This window comes from Populus euphratica, unplaced genomic scaffold (assembly GCF_000495115.2).
Source record: "Populus euphratica unplaced genomic scaffold, PopEup_1.0 scaffold24.1, whole genome shotgun sequence".
In the NCBI taxonomy this organism is placed as follows: Eukaryota; Viridiplantae; Streptophyta; class Magnoliopsida; order Malpighiales; family Salicaceae; genus Populus; species Populus euphratica.
This window is the reverse complement of record NW_011499893.1, coordinates 1,373,958-1,387,824: the sequence shown is the minus strand read 5'-3', so window position 1 is coordinate 1,387,824 and position 13,867 is coordinate 1,373,958. Positions and strand designations below refer to the sequence as shown.

General features: G+C 35.8%; 3 protein-coding genes across 5 annotated transcripts in view; all 3 read left to right on the top strand.

Annotated features, from left to right (window-relative positions):
- Positions 1 to 2,726, top strand: part of LOC105131703 (ferredoxin-thioredoxin reductase, variable chain-like) — a 17,057-nt gene extending 14,331 nt beyond the window's left edge. Inside the window, exon 2 of the mRNA XM_011034804.1 lies at positions 2,710 to 2,726. The gene's annotated coding sequence lies outside the window, so the exon portion shown is untranslated. The remainder of the gene's footprint in view (positions 1 to 2,709) is intronic.
- A 3,043-nt stretch (positions 2,727 to 5,769) lies between these two features.
- On the top strand, positions 5,770 to 9,436 carry LOC105131702 (transcription elongation factor SPT4 homolog 2-like). Of its 2 annotated transcripts, none has more exons than XM_011034800.1 (5): positions 5,770 to 6,244; positions 6,372 to 6,463; positions 6,603 to 6,658; positions 7,832 to 7,893; positions 8,881 to 9,436. In XM_011034800.1, exons 1-5 carry the CDS (start codon positions 6,155 to 6,157, stop codon positions 8,929 to 8,931), a joined length of 351 nt encoding a protein of 116 aa, XP_011033102.1. In that variant the 5' UTR covers positions 5,770 to 6,154; the 3' UTR covers positions 8,932 to 9,436. The 2 variants fall into 2 exon arrangements, with proteins under 2 accessions (XP_011033102.1, XP_011033103.1); XM_011034801.1 differs by having other exon boundaries at positions 6,159 to 6,244; positions 6,377 to 6,463.
- Positions 9,437 to 9,860: 424 nt separating this feature from the next.
- Positions 9,861 to 12,699, top strand: LOC105131701 (pyruvate kinase, cytosolic isozyme-like). 2 transcript variants are annotated; one of them, XM_011034799.1, is made up of 4 exons: positions 9,861 to 10,125; positions 10,386 to 10,680; positions 10,967 to 11,428; positions 11,645 to 12,699. In XM_011034799.1, the coding sequence occupies exons 2-4, from the start codon at positions 10,417 to 10,419 to the stop codon at positions 12,455 to 12,457; spliced, it is 1,539 nt and encodes a 512-aa protein (XP_011033101.1). In that variant the 5' UTR covers positions 9,861 to 10,125; positions 10,386 to 10,416; the 3' UTR covers positions 12,458 to 12,699. The 2 variants fall into 2 exon arrangements, with proteins under 2 accessions (XP_011033101.1, XP_011033100.1); XM_011034798.1 differs by having other exon boundaries at positions 9,861 to 10,211.
- Positions 12,700 to 13,867: the final 1,168 nt, after the last annotated feature.

The window sequence follows — 13,867 nt, the reverse complement described above, 5'->3', positions numbered from 1 at the left end:
TAGGGAAATATTGTAGCAATCCACTGTATTTTTTAAAAAAATACAAAGCTAAATTCTCAACCAGTTCTATATTAAAAAAAAAATTGACAAAAACCATTTTAAGAAAACAAAAGGAAGAAGAAGAAGAAGAAGAAAACCATATATAAAAACATTATAGCAACCCACGATGTTTTTTTAAAAAAAACTCTAAATTCTCAATCAGCTCGATATAAAAAAAATAAAATGGACAAAGACAATCCTTAAAAAAACAAAAAAATCATAAAAAAAAAACTATGTGGGGAAACACTGTAGCAATCAACAGTGTTTTTTTAAAAAAAATTATGAAGTTAAATTCTCAACAAGCTCCACATTAAAAAAATAAAATCGATAAACACAATTATGGAAAAATAATTATAAAAAAAAACATGCGGAGAAACATTATAGCAATCTATAGTGTTTTAAAGAAAAAAATTTCAAATCAAAATTCTCAACTAGCTTCATATTAAAAAAATATAATCTACAAAAATAATTAAAAAAACATAAAAAAGAGACAATTTTGGAAAAAAAAATATACTGGGAAAGTTAAAATTGAATTCTCAGCCAACTCAATATTAAAAAAAAATAACAAAGATAATTTAAAAAAAAAACATAAAGGAAAACAATTCTGAGAAAAACACAAAAACAAAAGACAATTTTGGAAAAAAAAGAAAAAAATACATGTGGAGAAAGTTAAAGTTGAATTCTCAACCATCTCAATATTAAAAAAATTGTTAAATATAATTTTAAAAAAATATTTGGAGAAACATTATAGCAAAACAAAAATCATATGGAGAAACATTGTAACAATCCACAGTATGTTAAAGAAAAAACTATGAAGCAAAATTCTCAATCAGCTCGATAGGAAAAAAATAAAATTAAAAAAGATCATTTTGAAAAAAAAAGTCATCAAAAAAATCATGTAAAGAAACAGTGTAGTAATCCATAATATTTTAAGAAAAAAAATTCCAAAACTAAATTTTTAACCAGTTAAATATTAGAAAATTGATAAAGATAATTTTTAAAAAAAATACCAAAAAAAAACAGAGAAAACAATCATGGAAAAAAAGGGGGAAAATGTGGGTAAAAAAGGGAAAAAAATAGAAAACAAGGAAAAAAATGGACAAATAAAAAAACAAGTGGCGTTGGAAAAGCTACAATACTTTCCCCACACCTTTTAGAGTATTAATTGGTTGGATGTGAGTAGGGTCCATCCAAGGCGGATTTAACCTTTTATTTGAAACCCTTTTTATTTTTTAAACTCTCTTTTAATCCCACAATGCATCTCATATTATATCATTTATCTTATGGGTATAATCTACATATACTTTGTTATAACTCAATTCTAGGTTATTTTCTAAAATTTATTTTTTAAAATCAAAATAAAAAAATACAAAAAGATTGGCAACTTGGAGAAAGTAGGTCGGGAAATTAAACAATAATTTTTGGAGGAAATTTTAAAGTCTAATTGTACCTATTATGCCAAAAATAGAGAAAAATATAATTTCAAGGTCAAACTAAATGATTATTAGATGAAATTGTATAAAAATTAAGTTTGGGGACATAATTAAAATTTTAATAGGCTAATTTGATTTAATCATGAGCCAAATTAAAATTTTAATTTTGTTTAAAAATTAATTTTTGTCTAATTGAAAGATTTAATTAGGTGCAACGACTTAATTATATTTTAAATGAGTGAAATTAATTTTATTTAAAGCTTAATTGGTGAAAAAATTAAGTTTAGAGACTTAATTTGGGTTTAATTGAGAGGATTGAATTTTTAAGAGATCAAATTTAATTTTTTTCAGGTTACTTGATTGAAATTAGGGGTAAAATCACAAGAAAATTAAATTTTTAGGGTCAATTAAGAGTCACATTAATAAAATTTACATCCAATGATCAATTTGCAAAAGGCGTCAAACTATAGGGACTCAGTTGATAAAAATGAGGAGTGAAATTAAAGAATTTGAAAGTTTGATGGTCAATTAGGGTTCAATTGCATAAATTTAAAACCAATAACTATTTTGTAAAAAGATGCATAAATATAAGGTAAAAGTTAAAGTTCTATAGGGTTCTAATTCATTGAAATTAAAAGTTTAGGGTTAGTTAAGGATTCAATTAAAACAAATTAAAATCTGGAAGACTAAATTAAAAATTAATAAAAAAAGGATCAGATGACGTGTTGTTTAGTCAATTTTCATTGTCTTTTCCAATTTTAGCTGAGAATGTCGCCCAAATGGCTATTTTTTAGGTGATTTTAATGCTTTATTTCTCCATTAAATCTAACAAAACATGCACGCACATGATCTCTTGTAGTTTTTATACAACTCCAAATGAATATTTCAGTTTGAATGGTAATAAGACGATTCTGGCAGCGCCGGCCTAAACAAATCAACCTAGGCAGCCTTTTTCTATAGATTTAACATTTCAGAATAACTACTTTGAATCAACAGTTAAATCAAGGGCTGCAATTTTTTTCTAGTGCAAACAAAATTGCCTTCTTCCACTGTCTATAAATAAAGACGGATTTGATGGCTCAAGGAAAGGGAAAATCAGGTCCAAAGTTGGCTAAAAAGGCCTATTTGCCCCTTGTTTCTACAGTTTTTTATCTCCCTCTCTCCGTTGTTCCAACAACCACTAGCTTTTCCACTACCAGCTCCACCATAGAAAGCCAACAAAACCATCAACCACGACTCTCTCTCTCTTTTTTTCCAGCATTTTTCTCTCCTCTGCAATATTTTCTTCTTTCTCCTACAACCGACTCTTCCTAAGCCACTGGCCACACATCTTCATTATGTCCAAGACTCTCAAGCCAAACAACTTTCTCCTCCATGCTTTGCCTCCTTCTTTTTCATTGAGGCCACTGTATGCATAATTCATTTCTGCATGCAGCAGGAACATAATTAACTCTGGCTTTGGGTCAAGCCAGTTCTAGCCCAGCCTAAATGCCCAGGTTGGATCAGGCTCGACCCCTTTTTTAAAAAATAAAAATATTCAAAAAATTTCAAAAATCATTTTAAAAAAAATTATAATTTTTTCAAATATTTTTCTATCCATTTTACATAATATTAGACTGTATATTTACACTGTAAATACAAATCTGGTATTAAAATACCTGATTTCTTTGAAATATTTCAAAAAAATTCAAAATATTTCCAAAAAATCTCTAAATGTTTTAAATTAATCTCTTTTTTTTAAATAAACAAAAAAAATATTTTATTTTTATGCATATAACCAAATCTTAAATTTTTTCCAAGTATATCTTTATAAAAATAGAAATTGCATCTTTTTCACATTTTAAAATGCGAAATTATGATTATTCATTAAGACTTGGCAAAAATATGAAAAATCTTTTTTCAACTTTTTTTTTCAAGGGTCTAAATGTAGACTTTAATATCTGTGGGGTGTAAAATTACATGATAAAGTACACGCTTATGTATTAAAGATATAAAGTGTAAAAATACGATACTAAAATTTAGATTTTAGAATGGTTAATGTTTAACCCGATAAGATAGAAACTTTCTCATAAAAAGAGATCTATCTTGAATCTTAGAAAAGATCAATGAATAAAAATCCAACTTAAAAAAATAATCAAACAATAATACAACTTATTTCAGGTAAAGTGCACTAGAGATAATGCGTTTTCTTCTTGTACAACTAGTTCTTTATCTAACTTCTTGCAGATCATAAGTTCTTAATAATTATAATCCTATATAACGACTCCTAAATATTAATTATAATTTTATAATTAAATCTAAAACCCTTTTTTAACTCATCATATTTTAGTAAAAGATATGACAAAAAGCATATGCCATCATCAAACAAGATTGTGACACGACCCCAGCATACTTCATAAAGCTAAATAATGGCAAATGAGTACTCGTTGTATACTTGCTTTATAGCCTATAACAAGGTTATTAAAATTGTGATTTTAACACGGCACGTAAAATGTAATACAAACTCGGATCGTAAAAACGGATCGTAAAATCATAAAATCATAAGGAATTTTAAAATACATTAACAAAAAAAAAATATGCTTCAAATAAAAATCCATACATAATTCAACCACCTGAAAATTCATATTTCAAATAAAAATTCATATATAATTCAAGCATTTTAAAATTCATAGTTCAAATAAAAATTTATACATAATTCATAGATAATTTGCTATTGAGAAATTCTTACATATAAATTTTTTTTTATATGTTATAAAATATATTTATATTATAATATAATTGATCCAATACTTCGACTTATAACCTTATAAAACCAATAACATGATGATTCTTTTTTTTTTTTCTGACTAGATTGTTGTCTGATCTAGGATTAGTAACATTACTTTTACGTGATTCATGCAGCTTTTAAAAATACCCAAATTATAAGTTTTCTTTTTTTTAATATGATGGATTCATTCTTGTTCAAGATGATTAATGCATTGATCAGATGGGCTCTCAATAAACCATGGACATGGCTTAAAACTTCGTTTTTTTTTTTCCACGAGCCATGCCAGTGGAAAAATCATGAACAAGCCGAAGCAGTAAACTAGGAGTAGCAGTGGCAGTGAATAAGATAGGACTCCAAGTGAGGAAACCCGTAGAGGTTGAGGAAGATTCAAAGGTGGTATGCAACCACTTTTCCAGCGATCCATTTTTTGTAAATTCATAGACCAAGAAGCGATTTCCTTCTCTGTCAAATCCAGATGACATCCCCACTAGTTTAATCAGCTTTGCATGACCAACTTTCTGCAAAATTTTTAGTTCTTCTGTGACATCATCTTTGGTTTTCTTCACTACCAAAACTCGACCGTTAATTTTGGCCTGATATATTGATTCTCCTATCTTATAATGTTCATTTAGATCCATCATTCCCTCCATGATCTCTTTAACCTCATAAATGATCGGCTTGCTTAGATAGCCTGAAACCCCGGAAGCAGCTTATCTGGTGTGATCGGTGCTTGGTTGGTTAACTAAAGAAGGGGATTAGGGATTTGTTCGGTAAAAAAGAAGGAGTGAAACTGAAAACTCTTTTGTGACTGAAGAGTGAAAACCGTGTGGCGTGACTGTGCATTTCCATAGCCAATAAACGTCTGACAGCTGGATCATGGAGGGACATTTTGTTTCACTGCATGCATTTTGTTACAATTGTAAAATCGGTTTTGAAATCACGATTTTACCCTATTTCATTTGATTTTAATGATTTTATTTTATTTCAACCTGATTTCATTTATTTTTAATTTTTTTAAATGATTCATAAAGCATATTTTAACTCCTATAAGCAAGGAATGGATGGACCATGCAAGACTAAAATATGAACGACATCTATCCCCTCCCATCCCATCCCATCCTATTTCTCAAGTCGATGAAAGGTTCCCTGTTGAAGTTCTAGTGGAGATTGGAGAGGTCTTCTACAAGCAACGAAATGGTAACGACACCGACAAGCTGAAAATCAATATCAAGCAAAAAACTTATGTTCACAATTCTATACCTTCAACCGACAACTTGAATCTGGATTCCACTGTCATGCTTCATATCCTCTTGTGCCATGGTTAAGATGAATTTCCATTTAAAAAAAGGGAGAAGAAGAAAATAACATGTGTGAGGGGAATTGGATAGACTTGAACAAGGTTTGCTTTGGATCTTGAAGTACTTGGATCCCCGAAAACTGCATGCTGCATACCTGAATATCTGTCACTAGGGTGGGGGGAGGGGGGGGGGGGGGAGGCCATGAAGGGGGGGGGGGTAAGTCAATTAGGAGTTTGAATGACTGAACAATGAAAATTCAAGGAAACTTGACATTATGCTTGGTCTCCCTCTGAATTCAGTCAGACTATCGAGCAGCACATCAAAGACACTCAGTTATCAACGAACCCTACTGTGTTCTGTGGGTTGGCACTTGGCACCATGCTGAAAGCAATATTGCAAGTCGATACCATTTGGATTGCAGGCCAGGCAGGCCCAAATTAATCATTGAGCGTGAGGCACGCTTTCCATTCACTGGAAGAAGGACGACGTGTCTTTCAGTTCTAGATCGACGAATTGTCTTGTCTTCTTCCTGGCTCTTGCCGCTGCTGTTCCCCACCCCCGTAATCCTCTTGACCACACACACAACACATTAGAGAAGCAGAGAAGGAGGGGAGAGAATGGGAAGTGCAGCCGCACAAATTCCGACGAGCTTTGGACATGAACTCAGAGCCTGTCTTCGTTGCCGCCTTGTCAAAACTTATGATCAGGTTTTCTTCCTTGTTTCCGCACTTGTTTCCCTCCTCCCCCTCCTCGTCTTTTACTCTGTTGTTGCACTTAAGGTTTTTGGGCCTATTATTTGTCGGTAAAATAATAATAATAATAATAATTGTGCAGTTCAGAGAGTCGGGATGCGAGAATTGTTCCTTTTTTAAGATGGACGAGGATCATGAGCGTGTAGTTGATTGCACAACTCCTAACTTTACTGGGTAGGCTAGACACCCTCTTTTCTTCTCCTTTTCTATTAATCTCAACAACACTTCCCTTTTCGAATAATTATTTTTCTTCTGTTTTGTAATTCATACCCCCTTTTCCTTCCCTGTCTTACTTTTTCTGACGTTCTTGTAGGATTATTTCTGTCATGGATCCGAGTAGAAGCTGGGCTGCTCGCTGGTTGAGAATCGGTACGTGGAACTATAATTTCTGACTGTTCTGCTCTTTTCTCTCTCTTTTTTTTTCAGATGCTTAAAACCGTTAATCATCCAATCTTCTGTTCTTTTTTTCGCGAAAGAATACATGGATTCGTAAGAGTTCCTCCCGTGTTTTGTTTTTTTCCCCTTCTTTGTGTTGTTAGCTCATGTGATTTTTTGGAGCTGTTTCCATCCTTCCAAACATATAATTTTGAATAATTACAGGATTGAAGCTAAGAAGTATCCTTCCAATTTGCCCAGCACATGAATTCTTGAACGTGAGAAAGTTTAGGATATTTGAGGGTGATTTTCTCTTTAGCCACTATCTGTTCCACTAACTCCAATCGTTAATTATCACAAGAAATGTTTTCTTTAGGCACAAGTGGCCTTGATGGTCTGTATACTCGTTAAATCGAGGATTATGTGCCCTGCTTTGGTACTTGGTGAATTTCATACTCCATTAGGAACAAAACAAAAAGATTCCATGGTTGTAAGTATTTTTCCTTCCTATCTACTTGATTTAGATACTTGAGCACTAAATTGGACATTGAGTGGCAAGAGCCACAATGCCTGATCTGTACCTGGCATTCACATGTTGATTCCAAAACATATTGAGGGTGTAGGGAAGCTTTTTTATATAATGAAAGTCATTTTTGTTGGTGTGGATTCAGTGTTGTTAGGCTGGTTATAGCTCCAAATCAACACAGCATGTGTAAATGTGCGACACAAATAAGCTATTAGCTGAAGCATCTTTATTTGAGTATCAGGTTCCACATAATAATACAAGTGGAGGATTCGGGAATCTTGATATCCTGTACATTGTTCTGTTAAAACTACCATAATTCGATTCATTTCTTTTGCTTAGAATATTTCCCCAAATCAATCTTCTATAAAACTGTCATTACTATGGACGATTTTGGGGGCTCCATCTCTAGGCTTAGATCGACTGGATGTCTAGATGTAGCAAGCATGGCTACACACACAATTCCTGTTCCTTCCAAGCCATCATTTGATACCCAAAATGGTTGTCGATACTTTAGCACCTCAATATATTGCCCCTCCAATTCTTTAGGGTGTTTTTTTTGTGCCCATTTTCAATTTTTGATCTGAATATGTTATTGGAAAAGCAGTTCTTTTTGCTCAGTTCTTCTTTTAAATCTGTTCCAGGAAGATTTGTACCTGGTTGTTACACACTTGCTGTTTCAGAGGCACTTCCAGAGGACTTACAGGTATAATTCATCATACCAAGTGCTATATAGATGCATTGTTTAAGCTTCACTTATATATACATCAATTTTGCATCTTAGGCAACGATAACCCTTTCCAGTTAAGATAAAGTGTTGATAACTTTGTGCTTCATTTGCATGCTAATGGCGCACACAATCTATCTATCCTTATTGGTTGTTTGTGGACATTATGTGTTGATACGATGTTAAATGTTATAGTGTATTGAGTCGGTGTGAACTGCTACTACTTGCTACTCTTTGCTGGGGGAACCTGCAAAACTTCATAGAGACCATTTATGTTGAATATAAGCCAGGAATTTGAAAAATTTATGGTTTCATTATAGCATCATCCACTCTCTTGTTTTACTGGTCATGCCATCTTGTGCATGTTAAATAGTTTGTTTTTTAGCATCATCCAATCTCTTGTTCTACTGGTCATGTCATCTTTTGCATGTTAAATTGTTTGTTCTCGGACAATGAGCAGTTGAAATTTCTTTCTTTCCTCCTCATCTTCTTGGTTGCAACTTGGATCTGACAGCATACTGGGATTATTAAAAAAAGGACTTCGCACTATATCCATTGGATTTCATGAGATGATGGCAATTGAAAAGGAAGCTGTCATCTTCTGTTGGTGTTTAAGTTTTTGAAATGGTCTTGGTTGTGATGAGATATAGATAGAAGATCGATGAATAGACTTCATGGGGATTTCGGAGATTTTAGTTTATGATATAGCTTTTGATTTTTTTTTTCACCCTCATCATCTTCAATAATCTACAGCCGTAGAAGAGAACTTACGCCTGAACTTTTCTCTCTTTGAATTCCTTTCCTCTTTTTAAGAGCTGAATGTTACGGCTGGTCTTGCATGATTTGCGTGTCAAGAATAGAATGCGACACCACTGTTCATTATCTGCTGTACCTAATGAGTTGTTACATTCTTCGATTTGTATATTCTGCTCCACCTGGACTGACCATTATACTGGCTTTTTTCAGAATTTATGTGAAGATGAGCGTGTGCCCTACATTCCTCCCAAACGTGTATAAATGAATTGGTGAAGTTATCCTGCCTGTCACTTTGGAACGTCCCAAACGATGAAGAATTTGCGAGTCAGATTAGCTAGATCCATGAGACTTCTATAGTACGGCTGTATTATCTACTCATGAAGTGTACTATAACTATATTTATAAAGAAGAGGAACTGCCGCCATCATTTTGTTCTTTCATTCGATGCTGCTGTGACTATGAGTGGAGACTTTGCTGAGACGGTGCTATTGAGGTGAGAGTCTGGTGGGTGATGGGAAAGATGGATTTCAGGAAATTTCAATAGCCAAGGAGTCGCATGCTTATAATAGGATATGAATTCGCAGAGGATATGCTTTGTTGGGCTATGGTGAGACCCATGCATTGGAAATTGTAGGCCTGATATTTCTATCCAATTAAAAAAAAGCGATTTAATTTCCATGAGCAAAAAACGAAAGCGAGGAATCACTGAATAGCGATCATGGGCCACGATTCTATTATGAGCGTTTGGGAAAAGAAAAAGAAAAAGGCGAGAGGGACAGGGTGGTATTTATATGGGCCTCGTTTGTTTTTTATAGGGAGAAAACAAAACGGTGGGCCGTTGCGAACCCGGTAATTGGAAAGCGATAGGACAAGGGAACATTACTATTTACTAGCTGGTACTTACCTCATAAACCAAAGTAACAAGCGTGTGAGATGCCACCATGCAATGCGAATATGCTTTGTTCATCTAAATCCACCACGTGTTTTTTTAAAATAAAAATGTATTGTTTTAATATATTTCTAAATAAAAAATAATTTAAAGATATGTTTATTTTTATTTTAAAAGCCTTTCAAAAAATAATTTTCTTTTATTTCTTACAACATTTTAATACACTAATAATAAAAATAAAAAAATTATCTGAATATACTTTATTATAAAATATCAACGAAGCAATAAGTCGTGTATATGACCAGCGGCGGAGTGGTGAGAGGAAAGAAAAACCAGCGGCAGTAGCGGATGCAAGCAGGCGCGGTATTTTGTTTTAAAGTGGTGTGAGTTACATCACAATTACTGTTGGCGTTTGATTAGTTTGGGGTTTTAGAAACAGAAAACTAGATATTTTTCCATCCATAGACTTGGACTGAGGTAGTGAAATAAAGTAATAAACAAAGAGAGAGAGGTAGAGAGAGACTACAGAAGAGGCGTGCAGCAGCCAGCAGCTACCCGCCCCCTCCGCTCGAGCACCTTTACCTCACCATTTCTTGTCATTCTCCTTCTTTATTTCATAATTCATACTGCTAATTCGTTGTTTTTTTTCACTGTAAGTTGTTGAACCTCAATCAATTATATTTCTTCTTCTTTTACTACTTTTGTTGTTGGATCTGTTGGTTTCCAACAACGAATGAAATGGATCTATAAACATGCATAGATGATAAATAGATAGATGTCTTTTAATGTTGTCTGTCTTTTTCCATCGTTTTTTTTTTTTTTGCAGAAATCAAATTAAAAAAAAATAATCAAATCGTATGGCCAACATAGACATTGAAGGACTCCTAAAGGAGCACCAGGATGATGAAGAGGGGCGTGTCCCCAGGACTAAGATCGTTTGCACTCTAGGACCCTCTTCTCGATCCGTTCCCATGCTGGAGAAGCTTCTCAGGGCTGGCATGAACGTGGCTCGCTTCAATTTCTCCCATGGCACCCACGAGTACCACCAGGAGACCTTGAACAATCTCAGGATTGCCATGCAAAACACTAACATCCTCGCCGCTGTCATGCTCGATACCAAGGTCTGCTCTTTCTTCCTCCTCATCGTAATTATAAACTCTCGTTCTCCTCCTCCTTATTTAAACCACCATTTATTTGTTGAAATGATGAGATCGATCGCCCCATCTTCTTTTCTTTCTCTTTTTGTTAGATATTGAAGCATAAAATCTTTATTAGGAATGAATCAATCAGTGCATTGTTTTCCTGATAAAACACAACTTTCCCACTCCCTAATTTCTCCTGTCTTTCTTGTTCCTTGTACTGACAGTCCTAAGTTTATGTATCTACCTCTTAAACTTTTTGTCTCAGGGACCTGAAATTCGTACCGGTTTCCTAAAGGATGGAAACCCAATTCAACTGAAGGAAGGTCAGGAAATCACCATCACGACTGATTACAGCATCAAGGGTGACACAGACATGATCTCCATGAGCTACAAAAAACTGCCCGTGGACATCAAGCCAAGAAATACCATCTTGTGTGCAGATGGCACCATCACCCTCACTGTTTTATCTTGTGATCCACAGGCTGGAACTGTCAGGTGCCGTTGTGAGAACACTGCAATGCTTGGTGAGAGAAAAAATGTTAATCTTCCTGGTGTTGTTGTGGATCTTCCCACGCTGACTGATAAGGATAAGGAAGACATCTTGGGATGGGGTGTTCCCAACAACATTGATATGATTGCCCTTTCTTTTGTACGCAAGGGCTCCGACCTTGTTCATGTGCGTAAGGTTCTTGGGCCCCATGCCAAGCACATTCAGTTAATGTCAAAGGTAGAATGCCACCCTTTTTGTATTCAGCTTGAAGACATAACAGAGCCCATATATGTGTTGAGGCATAATTGAGTTTATATATTCCTGAAACTGCATTTCTATATCGAGGATGTTAGTTTATATAATTGTTTTCGTAAGTTCTTTTCTTGTTTCTCTATCATGCTTGTTTTACTATGGATCAAGTAATAAATAATATAACCCTTTTGGGTTTGTCAGGTGGAGAACCAGGAGGGAGTGATTAACTTTGATGAGATCTTGCGTGAGACAGACTCCTTCATGGTTGCTCGTGGTGATCTTGGAATGGAGATTCCAGTTGAGAAGATTTTCCTAGCACAGAAGATGATGATATACAAGTGCAATATTGTGGGAAAGCCTGTTGTTACTGCTACTCAGATGCTCGAGTCCATGATCAAGTCTCCTCGGCCAACCCGTGCTGAAGCAACTGATGTTGCCAACGCTGTCCTTGATGGTACTGACTGTGTTATGCTCAGTGGTGAGAGCGCAGCTGGGGCCTATCCAGAGCTTGCAGTCAAGACCATGCGCCGAATTTGTATCGAAGCAGAATCTTCCCTGGACTATGCTGCCATCTTCAAGGAGATGATAAGATCAACTCCACTTCCTATGAGCCCATTGGAGAGCCTTGCATCCTCGGCTGTGCGTACCGCCAACAAAGCCAGAGCAAAGCTCATTGTGGTGTTAACACGGGGCGGGACCACAGCCAAATTGGTTGCCAAGTACAGGCCTGCTGTTCCAATCCTTTCCGTGGTTGTTCCTGTACTGACAACTGACTCATTTGACTGGACCTGCAGTGATGAGACCCCTGCGAGGCATAGTCTGATATACAGGGGCTTGATTCCCCTTTTGGCTGAAGGATCTGCCAAGGCCACAGATGCAGAATCTACCGAGGTGATTTTGGAAGCTGCTCTAAAATCAGCAACGAAGAGAGGATTGTGCAAGCTTGGTGACGCAGTTGTTGCACTTCATCGCATTGGAGCTGCCTCTGTTATAAAAATATGTTTAGTGAAATGAGGTGGACATGGTCAGAGAGGGCAGCAAGATGGAAGTTTATTGCTATCGGATGGTATCTTCTTATGCTTATAATTCCGCGTGAACAATTATTTTGAGGACCGGAACATTTCCTTTTTATCTTTCCCGAGTCATGTTATATGTACTCTTTTTTATCTTCGCTTTGATCGGGTGGTGAGCTCATAAAATAAGGCGCGGAACCCTTCCATTTGCTTATTTAAAAAAAAAAGCGTTTAGCTTATTATTGAGTTGTTCATGCTCAAAATTATGATTGGAGCAAGCGATAACACTTTAGAAATGATATTCCAATAGCTCATAAATTAAGGCAGAGAGCCCTTCCAGCCTAACTTGTTATCGAGGAGTTCAGGCTCAAAATTATAATTGGAGCAAGCGATAACACTTCTTCCAGCAGAATTCAGAAATGATATCCCAAGAGCTCATAAAATAAGGCGCAGAGCCCTTCCATCTGCTTATAAAGACAAGCGCCTGGCTTATAATTTTGGCTTGTTCATGCCCAAGCAAGCGATAACACTCTTCCGGAAAAATTCGAAAAAGGATAACCCTAGTCTTTTGATCATCTCACCATACTAAATGACTTCACCAGGTAGAGAGATAACCGAGCAAGGCATAAAATGTATTTCGTTAATACAAAAACCATCAAATCATGCGCAAGGAGAAAAGGCAAAACGATGCTACTTAAGCTCATTCGCTGGAATTATCTTCAAGTAGATGATAAGGTAAAGCATCAACTCCACTGCCTACGATCCCATTGGAGAGCCTTGCTTACACTAACAAGGCTGACGACAGCCCATTGACAAGCAGCTGTTCTACCCTATCTATGGTTGTTCTGTACTGATTCATTCGATTGCTCCTGTGGTGACGAGACCATCCCGGCAAGGCATGGTCTGTCATGTAAGGGATCAGCTTTAGCCAAGGCCAGGGATGCAGAATCTGCTGAGGTGGCTTTTGAAGCTGCTATGAAATCAGCAACAGTGTGTTACCTTGCAAACCTGGCATCGCATTGGAGATGCCTCTATTGTCAGAAAGTGGATAATGAAAAGAGCGCGGATATGCAAGATGCCTTGGCGGGCTAGGCTGGAGAGAGGCAGCAGTATAATTCTGTGAACAGCATTCGAGGGTTTGATTGTTTTCTTGATCTGTCGGAGCAGTCTTATCGGGAACTCTTTTTTTTTTCTTTAACATTTTTACCTCTTTGATTCGGCAATGCTGATGGCGGCTAGCATATAAAATAACAAGCAGCCCTCCATGTACCTGTAATGACCAGCTCTTGCTATAATAAAAAAGTGCCAGTAAAACGGGGCAGCTTTAAGCCTCTATTATGTCGAGTATTTCCAGGGCTGGGGAGCCAAAAGAATAATCGCTACCTATTCCCCGTCACATCTGAAAAGTGCA

What these genes read in the sequence shown, in the direction of transcription:
- LOC105131701 (XM_011034799.1), top strand. Translation starts at nt 10,417, where the DNA reads ATGGCCAACATAGACATTGAAGGACTCCTAAAGGAGCACCAGGATGAT. An exon ending in CTGTCATGCTCGATACCAAG is followed by an intron (nt 10,681 to 10,966) that starts GTCTGCTCTTTC and finishes TTTTTGTCTCAG; the next exon opens with GGACCTGAAATTCGTACCGG. An exon ending in ACATTCAGTTAATGTCAAAG is followed by an intron (nt 11,429 to 11,644) that starts GTAGAATGCCAC and finishes TGGGTTTGTCAG; the next exon opens with GTGGAGAACCAGGAGGGAGT.
- LOC105131702 (XM_011034800.1), top strand. Translation starts at nt 6,155, where the DNA reads ATGGGAAGTGCAGCCGCACAAATTCCGACGAGCTTTGGACATGAACTC. An exon ending in TTGTCAAAACTTATGATCAG is followed by an intron (nt 6,245 to 6,371) that starts GTTTTCTTCCTT and finishes ATAATTGTGCAG; the next exon opens with TTCAGAGAGTCGGGATGCGA. An exon ending in TGCTCGCTGGTTGAGAATCG is followed by an intron (nt 6,659 to 7,831) that starts GTACGTGGAACT and finishes AATCTGTTCCAG; the next exon opens with GAAGATTTGTACCTGGTTGT.